Source organism: Taeniopygia guttata, chromosome 12 (assembly GCF_048771995.1).
Source record: "Taeniopygia guttata chromosome 12, bTaeGut7.mat, whole genome shotgun sequence".
NCBI lineage: Eukaryota > Metazoa > Chordata > Aves > Passeriformes > Estrildidae > Taeniopygia > Taeniopygia guttata.
This window is the reverse complement of record NC_133037.1, coordinates 1,697,119-1,713,630: the sequence shown is the minus strand read 5'-3', so window position 1 is coordinate 1,713,630 and position 16,512 is coordinate 1,697,119. Positions and strand designations below refer to the sequence as shown.

General features: G+C 45.1%; 1 protein-coding gene across 1 annotated transcript; it reads right to left on the bottom strand.

Moving 5' to 3' along the window:
* Nucleotides 1–1,830: 1,830 nt before the first annotated feature.
* IL5RA (interleukin 5 receptor subunit alpha) lies at nt 1,831–16,094 on the bottom strand (the record flags this gene model as incomplete). The annotated part of the gene is made up of 10 exons (XM_030283448.4): nt 1,831–2,575; nt 4,303–4,384; nt 9,026–9,122; nt 10,401–10,539; nt 10,935–11,080; nt 12,055–12,245; nt 12,321–12,453; nt 13,280–13,418; nt 14,728–14,873; nt 15,995–16,094. Coding segments are annotated over 10 exons (1,266 nt in total), but the record flags the coding sequence as incomplete, so codon positions are not given.
* Nucleotides 16,095–16,512: the final 418 nt, after the last annotated feature.

The following is a 16,512-nucleotide window of genomic DNA, read 5'->3' as shown; positions in this document are numbered from 1 at the left end:
CTGCATTCCAGCAGAGCAATTCCGCGTTTCTGTGGAGACCTGCGATCCTGCTAGGGGACTTTAACCTATCCCATGATTAACATGCTGTCAATCAACCTCAGAGCCACGCCCCCTGTTTGACCATTGGCTGTCCAACCGCTCTTAACCATATATGGTCACGGTTCTAGCAATTTCTTTGTTCTTTGTGCCCTCATTGGTTCATACCCCTGTCTGTTTACCCTTCTGTTTCCCTATTGGTCACTCTAGTCCTTTTCCCACCCATGCCATCAGGTGATTGGTTGTTGCTGTTAGCTCCGCCCCTTGACCAATATATATAAACCTGCACCCTTGCAGTTTGCGGTGACATAAATGACCCCTGGTGATGCATTCAGAAATAGATTTAAATAACCAGCAGTGCCAGAGAGCAGCTGTGGGGTTTGCTGTGTGCTTGGTGAGGCTCTCTCCTTGCAGGGACACCTCAGGAACGCTGCAGCACACCTCACAATGAAGCAGGAAAATAAACGGGCCCTGTAACACAATTCTGCTTTTAAAAAGAAAAATAAAACTCCCATTTCCAGAGGAGCAGCGCCTGGAGCCCCTGTCCTGGAGGCAGCAGGGCAGGAGCAAGGAGGGGATTGGGAGCTGGGTTTGAAGGGATGGAAATGAAGATTGAATAATTCTGTGCTGTGAGGGTTCGGGGCTGGAGATCTGCCGTGGTGTGCCAAAACCTGACACAGCCCTGGGTGTGGCCAGAGATCCTGGAAAAATTCCTTTTTCCCTCGTGCTGCCTGGAATGAAGATTTTCCTCCAGGAATCATGAACCATGAGGAGGAGCTCAGCCAGGAATTGTCTTCATCCCGCTCCCTTGGCTTTTCAGGGCGTGAGATCCCACCACTGGAGAAGTGAGAAGAAGTGAAAAAGTGAGATCCCTGCACTAAAGGTGAGCTGGCTGCACCTGCAGCCTGGCTGGGGAAATGCAGCTACTCCTCCTTTACACCAGGTTGGATTTATTCACCAGCGTGAGTAGAAGTGTGGCTGCTGGCTCTCCAAACCATCCAGCCCTGCCTGTCCCCAAGAAGACTCATCCTGGAAATACCAAGGGCCTGACATGCAAAATACATTTAAATATATTGCATTCATCTCTGCATTAGCTTGCTATTAATGGGAATGGAATTATATGCAGAAATTTTATTTATTAGGCCACTTGAGGGCATGATAAACAATACATTCCAATAAGTGAATTTTCTTTAGTCTCATTTTTAGGATTTTACCCATGAATTTCTGATTTTAGAGTGCTAAAGTTGGGCCCCTCAAATCCATTAAAAGCACATGCAGGAGAGACATTGGAGACACCAACATTATATTAATGACCTACATTATTTTTGATGGAGAAATGCTGCTTCACCCAGATGAGATTGGCCCATTTATTATAATTATTTTTAGTCTGTAGTACCTGGGAACTCCATTTCTTTAGGCACCTTCCAAAGAAATTATTGGCTGGATCAAATCTTTATTTTTATTCTTGGTTAGCATGTTTAATCCAGCTCCATGGACAAGAGGTTCCTTGGAATTAGAAGGAAGAAGCAAGACCAGGAGGACTTCATGGGCCAGGAAGAAGTCAGGCTCTAACTGTACATCAGGTGCACAAGCAAATGAACTTTTGTCTTAAATAATCTAAAAAACCTGAAAGTTTTCGGTGTTTATAAAGTCCTGAGGCAGATCAGAGAATCAGAATATTCTGAGTGGGACAGATCCCACAAGGATTGAGTCCAATGGTCCCTACAGGGATCAAACCACAACCTTGGGTGTGATCAGCACCATGCTCTGGGTGGCTGAGCTGATCCCAGGTGTTCCCCTCCATCCCAAAATGGTGCTGTCACCTGCAAGGCAAGTTGGGTGCCGTTGGGCAGTGCAGGGGACACTGGCCATGCACTGTCCCCACACAGTGTGGTCTGGCTGCACAGGCACACCTGCCCTGACCCAGCAATTGCATTTCCATGGATGTTTTTCAGGTGGAAATTCACATTTTCATTGCAAAGGCCAGGTGAGTGTCCCTGCTCTCATGGTGGCCTTGCTGTGCAGCACTGGGGGTGGCAGCACTGGGGGTGGCAGCCCTGGGTGCTTCACAACTTTTTTCTTCTCTTCCCAGTGCTTGGCCCCTCTTGGTCACTGTCAGGACCACCTTGCTGCATCCACAGGGCCGTGCCAAACCCAGTTTGCATCTCCAGTTGTCAGAGCAAGGTAAAACAAACATTCAAAAGATTAAGGTGCCAACAACAAAAAATGAATCCATTAGCTCTTTTCCAAGCTTTTTTTTTTTTTTTTTTTTTTTTTTTCCCTACACAGCCCTTGTGCCATGAACTTCAATCCTTGCTTGAGCTGGAACTTTCTGTTTGGTAACAAGGCACCTGGTGGAGGCAAATTCTCATCCCCACTGGGAAGAGGGACACAGAGAGGTGGCACAGAGCCTCGTCAGCGTTGGTGGGTGACGTTGTGGAGCCTCTCAGAACACGGAGTCATCGAGGACGCTGCAGGAGAGAACTTCAGCCAGGCTGCACACCTCGGTCTCCGTGGAGCTGGGGCAGGTCCGTGCTCTCTGCAAAGCAAACACCCTTTGGAGCTGGGAGCTGGGGGGTGGCTTGGGCTGGGGGAGAGCTAAGAGTTCAAATCGGTGCATTTAGAGAGGGATTAACCCAAAATGTTTCATGGTTGAGGAGCTCAGAAGCATTGGGTTCAACAGGAGGACTTTCACACTCTGGCTGAAGCTCTCACAGAGCTGCTCATCCTCTGTCCCTCCAGCACTGCACCCCCAAACTCCCCATTTCCCAAATTCTCCCGCGGTTGCCACCCCTCTGTGGCAAAGGACACAGAGCCCAGGAGGAGCTGGAGGGCACAGAATCATGAAATCAGCAAGGCTGGAAAAGATCTCCCAAGATCATCAAGTCCAACCTACAGTCAGATCCCACCTCACACTAAATCCCATCCCAAAGGGCCACTTCCAAAACCCAAGTGGTTTTGGAGCCCTTCAGGGATGGTGACTCCAGCACTGCCCCGGGGAGGCACAGGAATCGCTCTGAATCCAGGGCAGCGAAGCCATGGCTGGGGCCTCACCCTGGCAGAGCTGCACCAAGAGGTGTGCAGGGCTGCAGCGCTGCAGGAGGGAGCAGCAGCCGTGGCTGAGCTGCTGGGAAGCCCTGCAGGGTGGCAGGTGATGGACCAGCAGGTTCCCAGGGCCACCACCGGCCGGGCTTTCGTCACCTCAGCCCCGTTTGCACCGAGTTTAGGAACCGAGTGTCCGATCAAACAACTTCCCTCTGCCTGGTGGCCTCAGCAGGGACCTGGGTCATGTCCTCGCCCCTCCCTGCCAGTGCCACCAGCCTCGTGGCCGTGGTGGCAGCAGGAGCCTCTGGCTGGTGTCCCCCAGCGCACGTGGAGCGAGGAGGCTGAAACCAAGGCAGGGCTGCTGCAGAGAGCAGGAACTGCCTGGGCCAGCTCGCCTGTCCAGCTGAGCGTTGGCATCTGCTGCTTCTCCTGGTCCGTGCTGGGATGCCCAAGTGGGATTTCACACCACTCCATTAAAAACAAACATTATAGGATAATCTTCTACGCCTGTTTCCTTGACCAGACCATGGGGTAAGAACAACATGGAACAAACCAAATCCCTGCTCCAAGGGGCAGATGAAAATCAAGGTGCTGAGCAGCCCTGCCCGAGCAGACAGGGAGGGTTTATCTCTGCGAGACAAACGCATTTCTCAGAACAAACAGCCCGCGCAGAAAGGCCTGAGCCCAGCTCCACTGCAGAGCAGAACGCTCTCAATTGTGAGGCTGAGCCAAAGCAGCTCTGCAGGAGCCTCCTGCAGCTGCTACGGCTGGGGAGAGGCTGCATTTCCTGCACAGGGGCTGGGGAGAGGCTGCATTTCCTGCACAGGAGGCTGGGGAGAGGCTGCATTTCCTGCACAGGGGGCTGGGGAGAGGCTGCATTTCCTGCACAGGGGGACTGGGGAGAGGCTGCATTTCCTGCACAGGAGGTTGGGGAGAGGCTGCATTTCCTGCACAGGGGGACTGGGGAGAGGCTGCATTTCCTGCACAGGAGGTTGGGGAGAGGCTGCATTTCCTGCACAGGAGGCTGGGGAGATGCTGCATTTCCTGCACAGGGAAGCTGGGAAGAGACTTAATGGTCTTGGAGATCTTTTTGAGATTTAATGATTTTATGACCCTCTTTGCTCCCAGCCTTACAGGGAAAAAGCAGCACAAAAACAAAAGCATTCATTTTAATTTAATTAAAAAAAAAAAAAAAAGAAAAGAAAAAAAAAGTTATTTTACCTCATAGTCAATTGGGAAAGGGTCTCGGAATTTGTTGCTGGGTGCTGGGATCGGTGGGAACAGTTTACTCCAAACGTGGTTTCTGTAAGAAACAATAGTGGAGGATGGGAAGAGTTGCTGTTCCTGGGGGATGAGGGGCCCAAGCAGCAGCACATGCTCAGCCCCAGGAGCAGCCAGCTCTGCCTGCAGCACTTCCAGTCAGGGATAATTGTTGGAACTCTAATTTAAACTTCAAGTTTTTTCTTATGTGATATTATACACTTTTATTTAAGTTATATACTTTATAATTTTAGGTTTATTGTCACTACAGGACGTGTGAAAGCACGATGCGAGCCGCTGCTATTGCAAAGGTGAAAAAGATGAAGTTTATTTTCTGACTCCAGCATTTATACTTTCCAAAGGTGGCAGTGGATTGGAGGGTGAACGTGCCACCTCTCCAATGACATTGGACAAACTATTAGTACATCAAATTTCTCTGCCCCTATGGAGGAATGCAAAACAATAGATTGTTTCCAGAAAGTTGTGTGAGAAAGTTCTCTACAAAAATGTAAACTCAGAAGGCTTTAGAAAATCTTAAGAATCAGGGCAACAGTTTATTATTTAATTTTTGAAGTTTTTTCTATGGTTTCAGGTTAAATGTAGTTTTTTTAAGATTAATGTTTTTTAGCACAGAAAGTTTAAAATTCTTAGCAGTTTGGGTTCCAAAAGATAATGGTCCCCCCTGGGCTTGGCAGCTGTGCCACTCCTCACAGGACACCTCTGGGCCCTGGGGACAGACAGGTGACAGGAGGAGGTGGCTGAGGCTGTCCCCAGCCTCTCCCTCTCCCTCTGCAGCCATTCCCATCCAGTGCCAGGGGTTTTGGGGCTGTCTGGAGAGAAATGAACTGCTCTGATCTCTGTTCATGCTGCTGCTCCTCCCAAGGGCTCTGCTGTCAGCTACCTCGTTTGGACAGCCAAGACAAGCTGCCTCATGCTCAGGCTTTGGTTTCTGGACAGAAAGTGCCAGTGCCTCGTGGCAGGAGAGCAGCCACAAATAATTGTGTGCCCAGGGAGCCGGGATGGGGCAGGGGAAGGCACCAGGGACAGCCGACAGCAAATGGTTCTGCTCAGAGCTGTGCTAACTCATCCTGTCACACTCTGAGACCTCCTTCCCTGCTGATCCCCCTGCCCTGGCTGGGCTCCCAGCACAGGGCTTTTCTGACAGCAGAGGGAACTTTTCTTTGTCTGTGATACATGCCTGAGCCCAGATCTCACATTCCAGGTGCTGAAACACCTCGCTGCCTCCAGCCCTGGATAGCCCCACATCCAAAAGGGACAGGTTTTAATGGGAACTTGGCCTGAGTGAGGACTGCTCAGCCAGAATTGGTATCCAGGCTCTGTTCTGGAGGAGATGTGTTCAGGCACCAAGGGCAGATCTGTTCCTCTGCCCCCTTTATTTTGTGACCATCCCCCTGGCTAATGTCTGCTTAGTTCAGTGCTTATGTTCTTAGAACTGTTCTTCTTCCAGAAGCTTTCTGAGTTCTGTCAGGTTTACCTTTATCCTATTACTATTCTCCTGGTGAGGAAGAATAATATTTTCTGTCTGTCAGCTTGGAGCTAAACCTTCCTGGCTGAGCTGCTGCTGCCTTGAAGGTGACATTGATGCTTCATTAATGATCAGGTGAAGGGAAGGACCCCACAGACACGAGCTGTGGGATGCCTCCCCTCTGCTGCACGGGAGGAGGCTTTGGGAGGGAATTGTACAGCCACAAATGGGAATATGGGGAGGAAAAACAGGGTGTGAGGTGTTTTGGGGGAAACATTGGCGCTTTTTTTTGTTGAAATGCTGGACACAGCAGAGCCACTGCTGGGTGCAAAGGGACAGCCAAGCTGTTTCTCCCCGGGACAGGAAAGTGGCTGCTGCTGGAGCTCAGGAATGGGGCAGGAGGAGTGCCAATATTGTTTTTGCAGCACGTGGTGTCACCTCCATCACCTCCACTCTTCCCAGCTCCCCTCCAAAGGGTCAGGCCTCTGTGCCCTTATTACCCAGGGCAGCTTTGCACTATTGACTTCACAGCTGCTACACCTCACCCGCTCTCACAAACTTCTCAAAAGGCCACAGCATTCCACCTGGAATCTCAGCTCTGATTTATGCCACTGTTGGGCAAAGTACCCAGCAAGAGCTGGTTCTGTTTGGGATTGGTGTGTTCCTCATCGTGCTGTTGGCCAAGAAAAGATTTTGATGGAGCCACATCAAAATTATTTATTAAGGCAGCAAAAAGCATAAATTACATGTCACTTCTGGAAGGGGAGCACTTAAGGAAGGTGCACAAATGCCCACGAGAAATGAGGCAGAAGTGTGTCCATGGGGGCTGTCTTGCCCCTCAGGTCTTTGCAGGGAGGAGTTGCTGGGGTGGTGCCCTCAGAATGGTTCTGTTCTTTTTTGGTGGTTACTGAAAAGTCAGAGTTATGTGATTAAAGGTCTTGTCACAAAAAGCATCCCAGGTATCTGCACAGGTTAAGGCACAGCCTTTTTCCATTGTCACTTCTTGGACCTTCAGGCCTTGGACACACCCCACAGGACCCTTGTGCCTTAAATCAGCATTTCAGGGTCTCCAGGTTTTGTGCTGTGTCTGCCTTTCTGAAATTCCCACTCTTCCCACAGGCTGTGGCATGAAAAGCCTGGGGATAAACAAAGAGAAACAAGCAGGAGAACAAGCTCTCCTTGCTCTGTGATGAGATTGAGGAAATATTTGTGTTAACTCTGTGTCAGAGTGCCTCCCCTGAGATTCCCTGTGGAGTTTTTCAAAGCTGGCTGGTGACTGCTGCTCATGGGCTGCTGAGGGGTGCAGAAGAGGGGGATGACCACACTGATTTTGGGGTGTGGAGGGCACTGAGTGCCCTCATGCCAGAGCAAGTTACTGACTCCATCCTCCTGGGGGCTCACCTCCAGGAGAAAATGTTATTCCTAGGGAAGTACAGAAGCTGCTCACTCCTAAAGGCAGAGAGCAAACCAGGAGAAGATTCAATTGTGGTTTTTATCAAGACTCTAACCCCATCAGCCTCTGCAAGTGAGAGAAGGGAAAAGCCTGCCCAAACACTCCCAGAGGGCCCCTTTGCCTTGCAGCACTCCTCCCAAACGCTGGGCTTTAACCCTGATGCCTGCAAGTACAGAGAAAAATTTATAGACCTCTTTGCTGCAATGAAATTCCTTATAATGGCTGCAAATCACATGAAATTTGAAACGATTCCGTGGCTTGAATCGCAGAGTGCACTTCATGAATTTTCAAGAGCAGTAAAAACAGAGAGTACTAATGAAACTGTGATCTAGGAAACCTGCTCGATTTTTCTTTTTTTAATATCTGCAGGTACAATCCTGTGTTTCATCTTCCTGCACTTCCCCATCCTCCCAGGGCAGGCTGGGGATTAGAGAAGGAGAAGGAGCAAGGAGCAGCAGGGAAGGGTGGAATAAGGTGAGCAGCTCTGTGAAATTCAGAGTAGCAGGGAGGTAAAAATTTCATCATGTTGGCAAAGAGAAAAAGTAATAAACCTTTGGGTGTTGGGGAATTTTATACTGGAGAGAAACTCCTGGGAGCAACCAGAGTAGCAGCGAGCAGCTGAGCCTGGAAAAGCTCCCTGAAATTTGGATTAAAATCATACAATGCATTCGTACAAGCTGAGTAGAATTGTACCCTGGATTTATTTCTCCCCCTGTGTGTGTTCCAGGAGCTCCAAAGAGGGTAAATGTAACATTCAAATGTCAATCCATAACAGAATCATGTAAGTAAGACAAACTTGGGGATTTCCAGCAAGATATGAAGGCTGCATAGCTGAGGGCAAGTGTGTGACACAGGGAGAAACTCCCTGGGCTGTTTCTGCCAGAACTTTTCTGAGCAGAGTTCTGTGTTCAGAGAGTTTCTGTGTTCATTCAGCTGCCCTGAGAACAGGTCCCACAGGCAGAGTTAATCTCACTTTTCCTCTTGGGGCATCCCTGTACACAACACCTTTATTGGATAAATTGGATAAAGGAAACACAGCACAGAGAGGAAAACAGCCAGGGATGCATCAGGATGATCAATAAATAAAAAGGCACTACAGAAATTAATAAGGAATTAGCACTTCCATTAAGGGGAGCTGTGTTTATTGTGGGCTGGTAATTGCTGCTTGCTGCATATTTCAGGGAGAAATTTCTAATTACATGGAGCCTTTAATCCATCACTTATTATTTGACTTTCACAGACACAAATCCAAAGTGTAGCTGGGTTTCCTCACTGCACATTTGGGGAGTTTTGGCTTTTACTGTATAGCATCCAGAGCCTCTGTACAATTAAAAATAAATTCAGTATTTCAAATACTCAAAGCAAACCCCAGGGGTCTGGGATTTTTGATGCCCTGAGCAGCTTTCACCAGGGATAAATGAAGATTCCTGGGGAAATTACTGACCAAATCAGGTACATTTAAGTGAAGAAATGAGATAAGGACAAACAGATTTTAACAACTTTTAACAAATTCACCTCATTCAATATATGGGTTTGTTATATAAGGTTAAATTGAATAACTCTCTTAGCCCACCAATTTTGTTGAATGTTATTGCTGATAATTAATGAGGCTGATTATTTTTGCTTTGTGTATTTAGGCAAACTTAGTTTTTGCTCAGAATTAAGCAAAGCTTGTGACATCCCCCCACACTTGTTGAATACCTGCTCCTTGGTTATATTGTAATAAAAAAAAAGCTAATACTTACATTTGGCATATTATAGCAACAAGCAGCAATGTGCAGGACGTGGACACACAGAGCAGAGTGACAATCCAGGCTATGGAATTGTCCAGTTTATTTTGCCCTGAATTTCAAGGGAAAAAAAAAAAGAAATTAAATGTATTCTTTTAGTACAGATTATTTGAAATGTGTTTATAATTTAAATACTGCAAATATTTCATTAACTTTTTAATGTGGTTGTATTCAGATCACAAATTAACATGCAGATTTTGAAAACTTGGTACATAGAATAAGAAATTAAATGAAGAACTTCCAGAAGAGCTTCCATGGCACTGAATTTCTGATTTCAATAATAATTTTATTTTATTTTGAAATAAAGGAGAGAACTCCTTTTGAATAAAGCTGATAAAGTGGCACAGACCTGTATTGTGCCAATGAACTGCCTCTAAAAACTCCTTTCCATGAGAAAAACTGGATTAAGTGGTTCTGTCCTTGGATATTGTTGAGATTTAAATAAATTTTTAGGGAAGACCAGTTTTGTTTTGGCATCAGAGTGGATTTTCCACATTTGCTGTGTGAGCCAGGTGGGGAGGTCAAGGGGATGTCTTGGAGAAAGGAGGCAAAACACTGAAAATGTGAATTCATGATACAGGAGGGAAAATGTAGTAAACAGGAATGTAACAGAGCATTTTTTAAGTGAAAACAAGGAAGTTGAGAAACTCCAAAGATAAGAGCAAAGGAGGATGTCTAAGAACAAACAGTTGATAACGTGCAGTGATAAAGGAACTGTTATTTCCAGAGCAACTTAGTCAGCAAGCAGATGATGCAAAACAGTGTGGGGCAAATGATCAGGCTTCAAAGATGCTAAAATCATATTTTTTTTTTTTCTCCCAGCATTTAAGGGGTGAGATATTTTCAGTAAATTAAATTCAAATCCCTGTTTTCCTGTTTCCTATTAGAATTTTGTGATGTTGGGCACGCTCCTGATTAGGCAGCATTTGCTCCCCAGCAATGAGGATGCTAAAAGATACTAAAAGATTTTTTTTCCCCTCAGTATTGAAGGAGTGAGATAATTTCAGTGAATCAATGGTTGATGTGGTTTCTCATATTTATTTCTAGCATGAACATCACAATGAGGGCAGGAAAACACCTGAAAAAAACTGCAGTGATGCAAGAAAAGGCCTTGAGTTTAAAGCAATATCTGGAAATATTCACAAAGTTTTGCCTAAAACAAATCCTCTTGCAAAGTTTATTTTTAAAGGAATGGATTAAAATCCCTTTGGCATTAACAAGTCAGATTTTTCCTTCAAATCCCCGTTTCTGGGGTGAATTCAGGGGTGTTGCACACGCTCCTGGTTAGGCAGCCTTGGCTCCCCAGCAGTGGAATATTGGGAATTCTCACCAACATAAATGATTTCACTCCAGTCGCTCCAGAATCCTCTGGCACGGCAGATGTGGTTGTGGTTGGCCCTGATCCTGATGGAATATCTGCTGCTGCCATCGATCCGCAGCTGGAAACTGTTGGAGGAGATCTTCAGGATCTGTCAGGAAAACAATCCGTGCTGTCAGAGACTGACTCAGCCATTCAGAAAACAAATTTAAACTGTGTTTTTATCAACTGCGAGCTGCTGGTCTTGCTTTGGAGGTAAGAGCGCCATTTTTATAAGTGTAACTTCTCCTAACACACCAATATTCCAGGGAAAATTCCTGGGGAAATGCCTCATTTCTCCATTCTTCCTCCAGATTCTCAATGCAGCATTTTCAAGATGGTAAAAGCTGTTCTGAACCCAGATGCATAAGCTGAATAAATCAAATTTTGTCTTGCTTTCCCAAGTTCCTTGGGGATGGTTTATTGCAGATTTAAAAGGCATTGAGGAAAAGAGGAAGGCAAATTCCAGCTGTAGAGGACAGGAATGTTAGATAGAGGAGCAATTACCTGCTTGTTACCTGACTTCAGGTTGATGAGATAAAATTCATATTCAAAACATTCCTCATGGAAAGGAGAAATTGGCTTCTCCCACATGGCCAGGAGATCATTTTGCTCCAGGGATATACTGATATTTCTGGGAATATTCACTTTCTCTGCAAAAAGAAAACCATACTGGTAAGTTATTTATAGAGACAAGTTTAAATACTAAAACCTGGAGCATTTTATAACCTGATAGTGTTTCCAATTATTATAGGACCTAAAATTATTTAATTTATTTCCCTTTTTGGACTGAAAAGATAAGGATTTAGGAGGAATAACTACATTGCTGGTAATAGTTATAGGAAAACAGTTTGGAAAATCCACTTAAAAGTTTTGGAAAATTAGGTTACTGGGGAAAGAGGAATTTATTAAATTAATTTTTACAGAAGCATTAAATTAATGATAAAATAGTTAGAAAATTTCATTTCCAGGAAAAAGAAAATGAAGATGTAGCCAGGAGAGTTATTGAAAAATGGAAAAAATTCAAAGGAATTCAGCTGCTGTTATGGGGATGATTTCTAAGAAGAAAATATGTAATTTTTTCTCTTAGTGAAGTCATGAAAAAGAGAACTGTTATCTGTTTGCCAAAAAAGAAATAGGGATGGAACTAATGCAGAAAAGTAAATAATTTGTGTGGATGAAATATGATAGACAATCATGGCTGATACTCCCTTTTATTCCATACTCTAATGCCTTACTTTGCAGGACAGGGTTAACTTGAATACCACGTGTCTTATTCCTTTTAAAGAAAGGCTGCAAAATTAAGGGTAATAAAAACAGTCTTTTAAGGTATATTGAATAAATCAACTGAAAATTAATATTGGAAATAATGCTTTGGCTAACAAACAGAAGAACTAATTGCCTTTGCTAGCTTTTAGTTCTACCATTTTGTAATTTAAAATAGATTATTAAAATCAAATTTAGCTAAAACAATCCAGTTATTTCTTGCAATTCCCTAAAGATTATTGTACAAAATCAACACATCCTTTCACCTGCATCAAGAACCACTCAATCCAAAAGAACTTCCTCACATTCTGGCAATCCTGCTAGACATTTTTGATATTTTTTAAAATGCATTCCTACTCACCGATGGCATTTTGGTTAAATAACTGCTGAAAAGGCTTGATTGCAGCACGTTTGCTGGAGCCATTTATGTGAATCACAATGAGGCTGTCAATCTCACCGGGTTTAATCTGAGTACTTGAAAATCTGCACTCAGTATTCCTGCTCCACTTGTCTTTGGTGTAAGTGGGACATTCCTCTGTGTGTGTCTCATACCTAAATTAAAATGCTGGTGAGACAAGGTGCAGTTAAAGAAATTCACTGCTGGCTGGAGAAGCAGCAAACACCAACCTGTAAAACAGGAAATATTTGGTGTCTTCTGGAGCCCCTTGGCCAGGCAGCCAAGTGCAGCGGAGAGAGACATTGCCAGAGATGGTGACATGAGTGACGCAGGACAAGTTGGTGACAGAGGTCTCTGCAGCACCTGGGGAGGCAAGGAATTACAGAGCAGAAAGAAAACCTCCCTGCAAAAATCATAACAAGTTCCTGTTGCTAAAACACTTTGATTCCAGTTTGGGCCATTATAGCTGTGTGTGTTGCACCTAATTTTCTTCCTTTTTATTCCAGTTTGGGCCATTATAGCTCTGTCTGTTTCATTTAATTCTCTTCATTTTTTGATTCTAGTTTGGGCCATTGTAGCTATGTCTGTTGCATCTAATTTTCTTCCTTTTTTTATTCCAGTTTGGGCCATTATAGCTGCATCTGTTGCATCCAATTCTCTTCATTTTTGATTCCAATTTGGGCCATTATAGCTGTGTCTGTTTCATCCAATTCTCCTTCTTTTTGATTCCAGTTTGGGCCATTATAGCTGTATCTGTTTCATCCAGTTCTCCCCCTTTTTGATTCCAGTTTGGGCCATTATAGCTGTATCTGTTTATTCCAATTCCCCTCCTCATCACACAGCTCTGTGGCTTGGGAAGAGTGCAGATTCCCAAGCAGAGTGAGTAGAGCTGTGCCACACAGCACCATGTATTTCATGTGGAACAAGGCAACCATACCCTCAGGTGCACCACGCTAGTTTAACTCAGCCTTAGCAAGGCATTGTTAGAAAATTTTATAGGTGTTATTGACATTTTTCACCTCCAGATTGTACTCCAGGCTCCACTGCAGTAGGGAAAGGCCTGGACTAAATCCTTTTGTAGCAGAAAATGCTGTATTTTTATTTGAAAGAACGACACCTGTCTCCTTTGAATGTTTCACCCACAGACTGGGGCAGGACACAAAAGGCAGCCCTTGCCTGGGTTTGTTACCTGGCAGAGGTGGGAGGTTTCTCTCCAGCCAGGGGCTGCTCATCTGGAGGTGCTCCTGGAGGAGCAGGGTGCGCACGCGGGCGGAGAAGCCGTTGTGCAGCGCTGCCGTTCGCACGCTCCGAGTCCTCTCCGTGTCATACTTGAAACAGAAAATATCAAATAACCACAGGGGATGGGAGGCAAAAGAAGGGATCTATGGATATTCTTGAAACGTAAAGTTTAAGGAATTTAGAGATTTTAGAAGAGCTAAGATTTTAGTTAGAAATAAGCCTTACTAGAGTTAATTAAAATAATAATAGTAAATGAGTAGGCCTTGATGAAGTTAGGAGTTTGTAGTTAACTAATAATTGATTGCTTGTCAGCACAATGTTTAGTTAGCTGGGTTTATAATGAAGAATACACAAACTGACAAATAGCTTTTAGAACATAAGACAATTGTGGGCCTCCTCTGTTCTGAAACCAACTGAAGACAAGGAATGGGAGTTCTACCAAGAGTTCATTTGTCATATTGGCATTGAAAAGACAGAAAGGTCAGAACGAGGAGGACTTCACTGACTTCCTCATTTTGGGGCCCCTCCCCATGAAAGGGACACTGACCCATTTCAAGGGACAAACCACGCATGCTGAATGGATTTTGGAGTGATTAGCATAGGAAGTGAGGAATGGGATGTACCAAAATGATGAATATGTATTTGTATTTTGTGTATTCAATACTTGTATAGATAAAAAGACTCTGTAATCACCTGGAAGGCGTGGTGTGGATTTGGGAGCGATCCCACACGCTGCCCGGCATCGGATAAACATACACTTTCTAACTTTAAACTGTTAGAGAGTTTTTGCCCGTCACAGTTGGATATCGGTACTAGATCAATATCCATATTTTTTAAATAAATCATTCTCAGTTCAGTCAGAAAGAAAAAGGAGATATTTCTGCCAGGCTAAGCCTGGGAAAGAGTCCGAGAGGAATGTAAGCAATCTATTATCTCTCTTTCTGCTCATATTGTTTATAGATATGTTCTACCACCATGTGCTATTCATAGTGCACCAGTGGTGTAGAAAGTTTTCACTTTGAAACCAACCATATTTCACCTCAGTGATCCTGGTTATAAAAGAGGAATGCTAGTTGTTAAAAAAGTTTCATTCTTTGCCTTCTGATCTTGGAGTCATGTTTGTTCCTGTCCCTGCCTCAGCAGCGACAGGGACCTGCAAAGACTGAGCCAGACCCTGGGGTGAGTTCAGTGAGCTGAGCTGAATGGGCAGCCAGCACTTAAAGGCAGGATCCATCCTCCCCTCGAGGGAAAACTGCAATTCCCAAGGCTCATCCCAGCAGAGATGTGTCCGTAAGGATGGCTGAGGGAATCTCTGCAGTTCCCAAAGCATGGGTTTAGATCAAAGGGGACAACAGGGTTTTAGCCTTCCTAGGATCCTTGATTTATTTTTGCTCTTACCTCTTCGGGCACAGGGCTCAGGATTTTCACATCGTATCTAATGGTGGAGTTGTTTTGTTCCTGGGCAGGGTTTGGCTCCCAGTGTAACAGCACTTGTGCTAATGCAGAGACTGTGAGGGTGAAGTTAACAGGTGGCAAAACCTGAACTGGAAAGGAGAAAACAGAAATATCCATCCATGTCCAATCCAGTGAATTGTTTAGAACAATACCTGTTTGCAAGCAGTGAGCAATACAAGCAAATAATTTCATCCTCAACAGCTCCTTGTAAAATATTTCTAATATTTGACAAAAAAAAAAAAAAAAACACTTTAAGTAACCAAAACCCCATCATAAAAGAGTTTATTAAAACTTAGCTTAAAAAATGAAACTTTTAAAACAGTTTCAACTTGAAAATTACTGTGATATATTACATTTGGCTTGTTAATTAGGTCCAGAGCTTTCATCTTGGTCCTCATTGTCAAAGAGACACATAAGGAGTGATCAAGTGCATGAACAATTCTCACCCACATCAGCTTGCTGGAGAGGGCAATGTGGGGGGCTTTCAAAGAGAAAGTTGACAGCCACAAGAAGTTGCATGTGAGAGTAGAACCAAAATGATGAACAGAGGAATTAAGCACAAATGGAAGAAAACACAGAAAGATGGGAAGGATAATTTAAAATGACAGGGCAAGAAGGATTCCTGGAGCTCTCTTGGAAATGAGGAGGATCTCATGCTGGGGGAAATGTTAGCATAGAAATAGCAGGGCAGTGAAATAATCAATCTGCTCCCCTCCAGTTCTTCAGAGCCTGCTCTCCCTTATTTGCCAAACCCAGGCAGCTGAGGGCCATCAGCACCCCTGGAGGGGTTGGTTGCCAGGCTGGATGTGACTGATGGGACAGTGGAAGGTGTCTCTGCCCACTGGATGGACTTTAAGGTCCCTTCAAACCCAAACCATTCTGGGATTCCGTGATCAGCCCCCACTTCTCATTCCAACCTTTGATGCCCAGGAGTTCACATTGCAGCAGAAAACTGCCCCATAAAGGCTCAGAAAACCCCAACACAAGTTGTGTCACCGTGACTGGAGATTCTTTCCTCCCACAGCAAACCAGGCACCAACTGGGAACAATCTGGGACAGGGCAGAGTCCCAAAAAGCAGGACAGCAATGGTCAGCCCTGCTCCTGGGCCATGGCACACCAGGGACTGCTTTATCCACCTGCAGAACAGTGCCCAGCACAAAGAGGCACTTGGGCACCCAAGGTCTGCCCTGGCAGCTGGAAACTCCTCACCTCCTGCACCTTGAGGTGTGTTTGCTGTCCAGAGGAGGAGCAGGAAAACTGGCATCCCACTGGCATTCATCTTTGGGTGGTGGATGGGCACAGCCAGGCATCAGCACACCAGCCTTGGCACCACTTCACAGGAGCTAAAAATGAGCACAAGCCCAAGGGTTAAACACCCTAACCATGGATCATGGTCCATCCCCATGATCCAAGGAGTGAAACTGATGCCTTGCAGGGATAAACTCTTCTTTTCTTGCAGGAAAAGGCTTCTTGTGGGAGCTAAATTTAATACAGGTACCACTGAGCACATTTCATCTTGCTCCCTTTGCAGGTCCTCTCTGAAAAGCTGCTGCTTTCAAACCTTCATGTGGGGATGTGCAGGGCATCCATGGAATTAGAGCATTTCTCCATGGAAAGTGAGTCAGGTTCAGGTAGCCTGGCTTTGGGGAGAGTCCCATTTCCTCCAGGAACAGAAATAACCATATTTTCAGCTCCCACTCTATATAAAAGAGCTGCTAACTGGGATT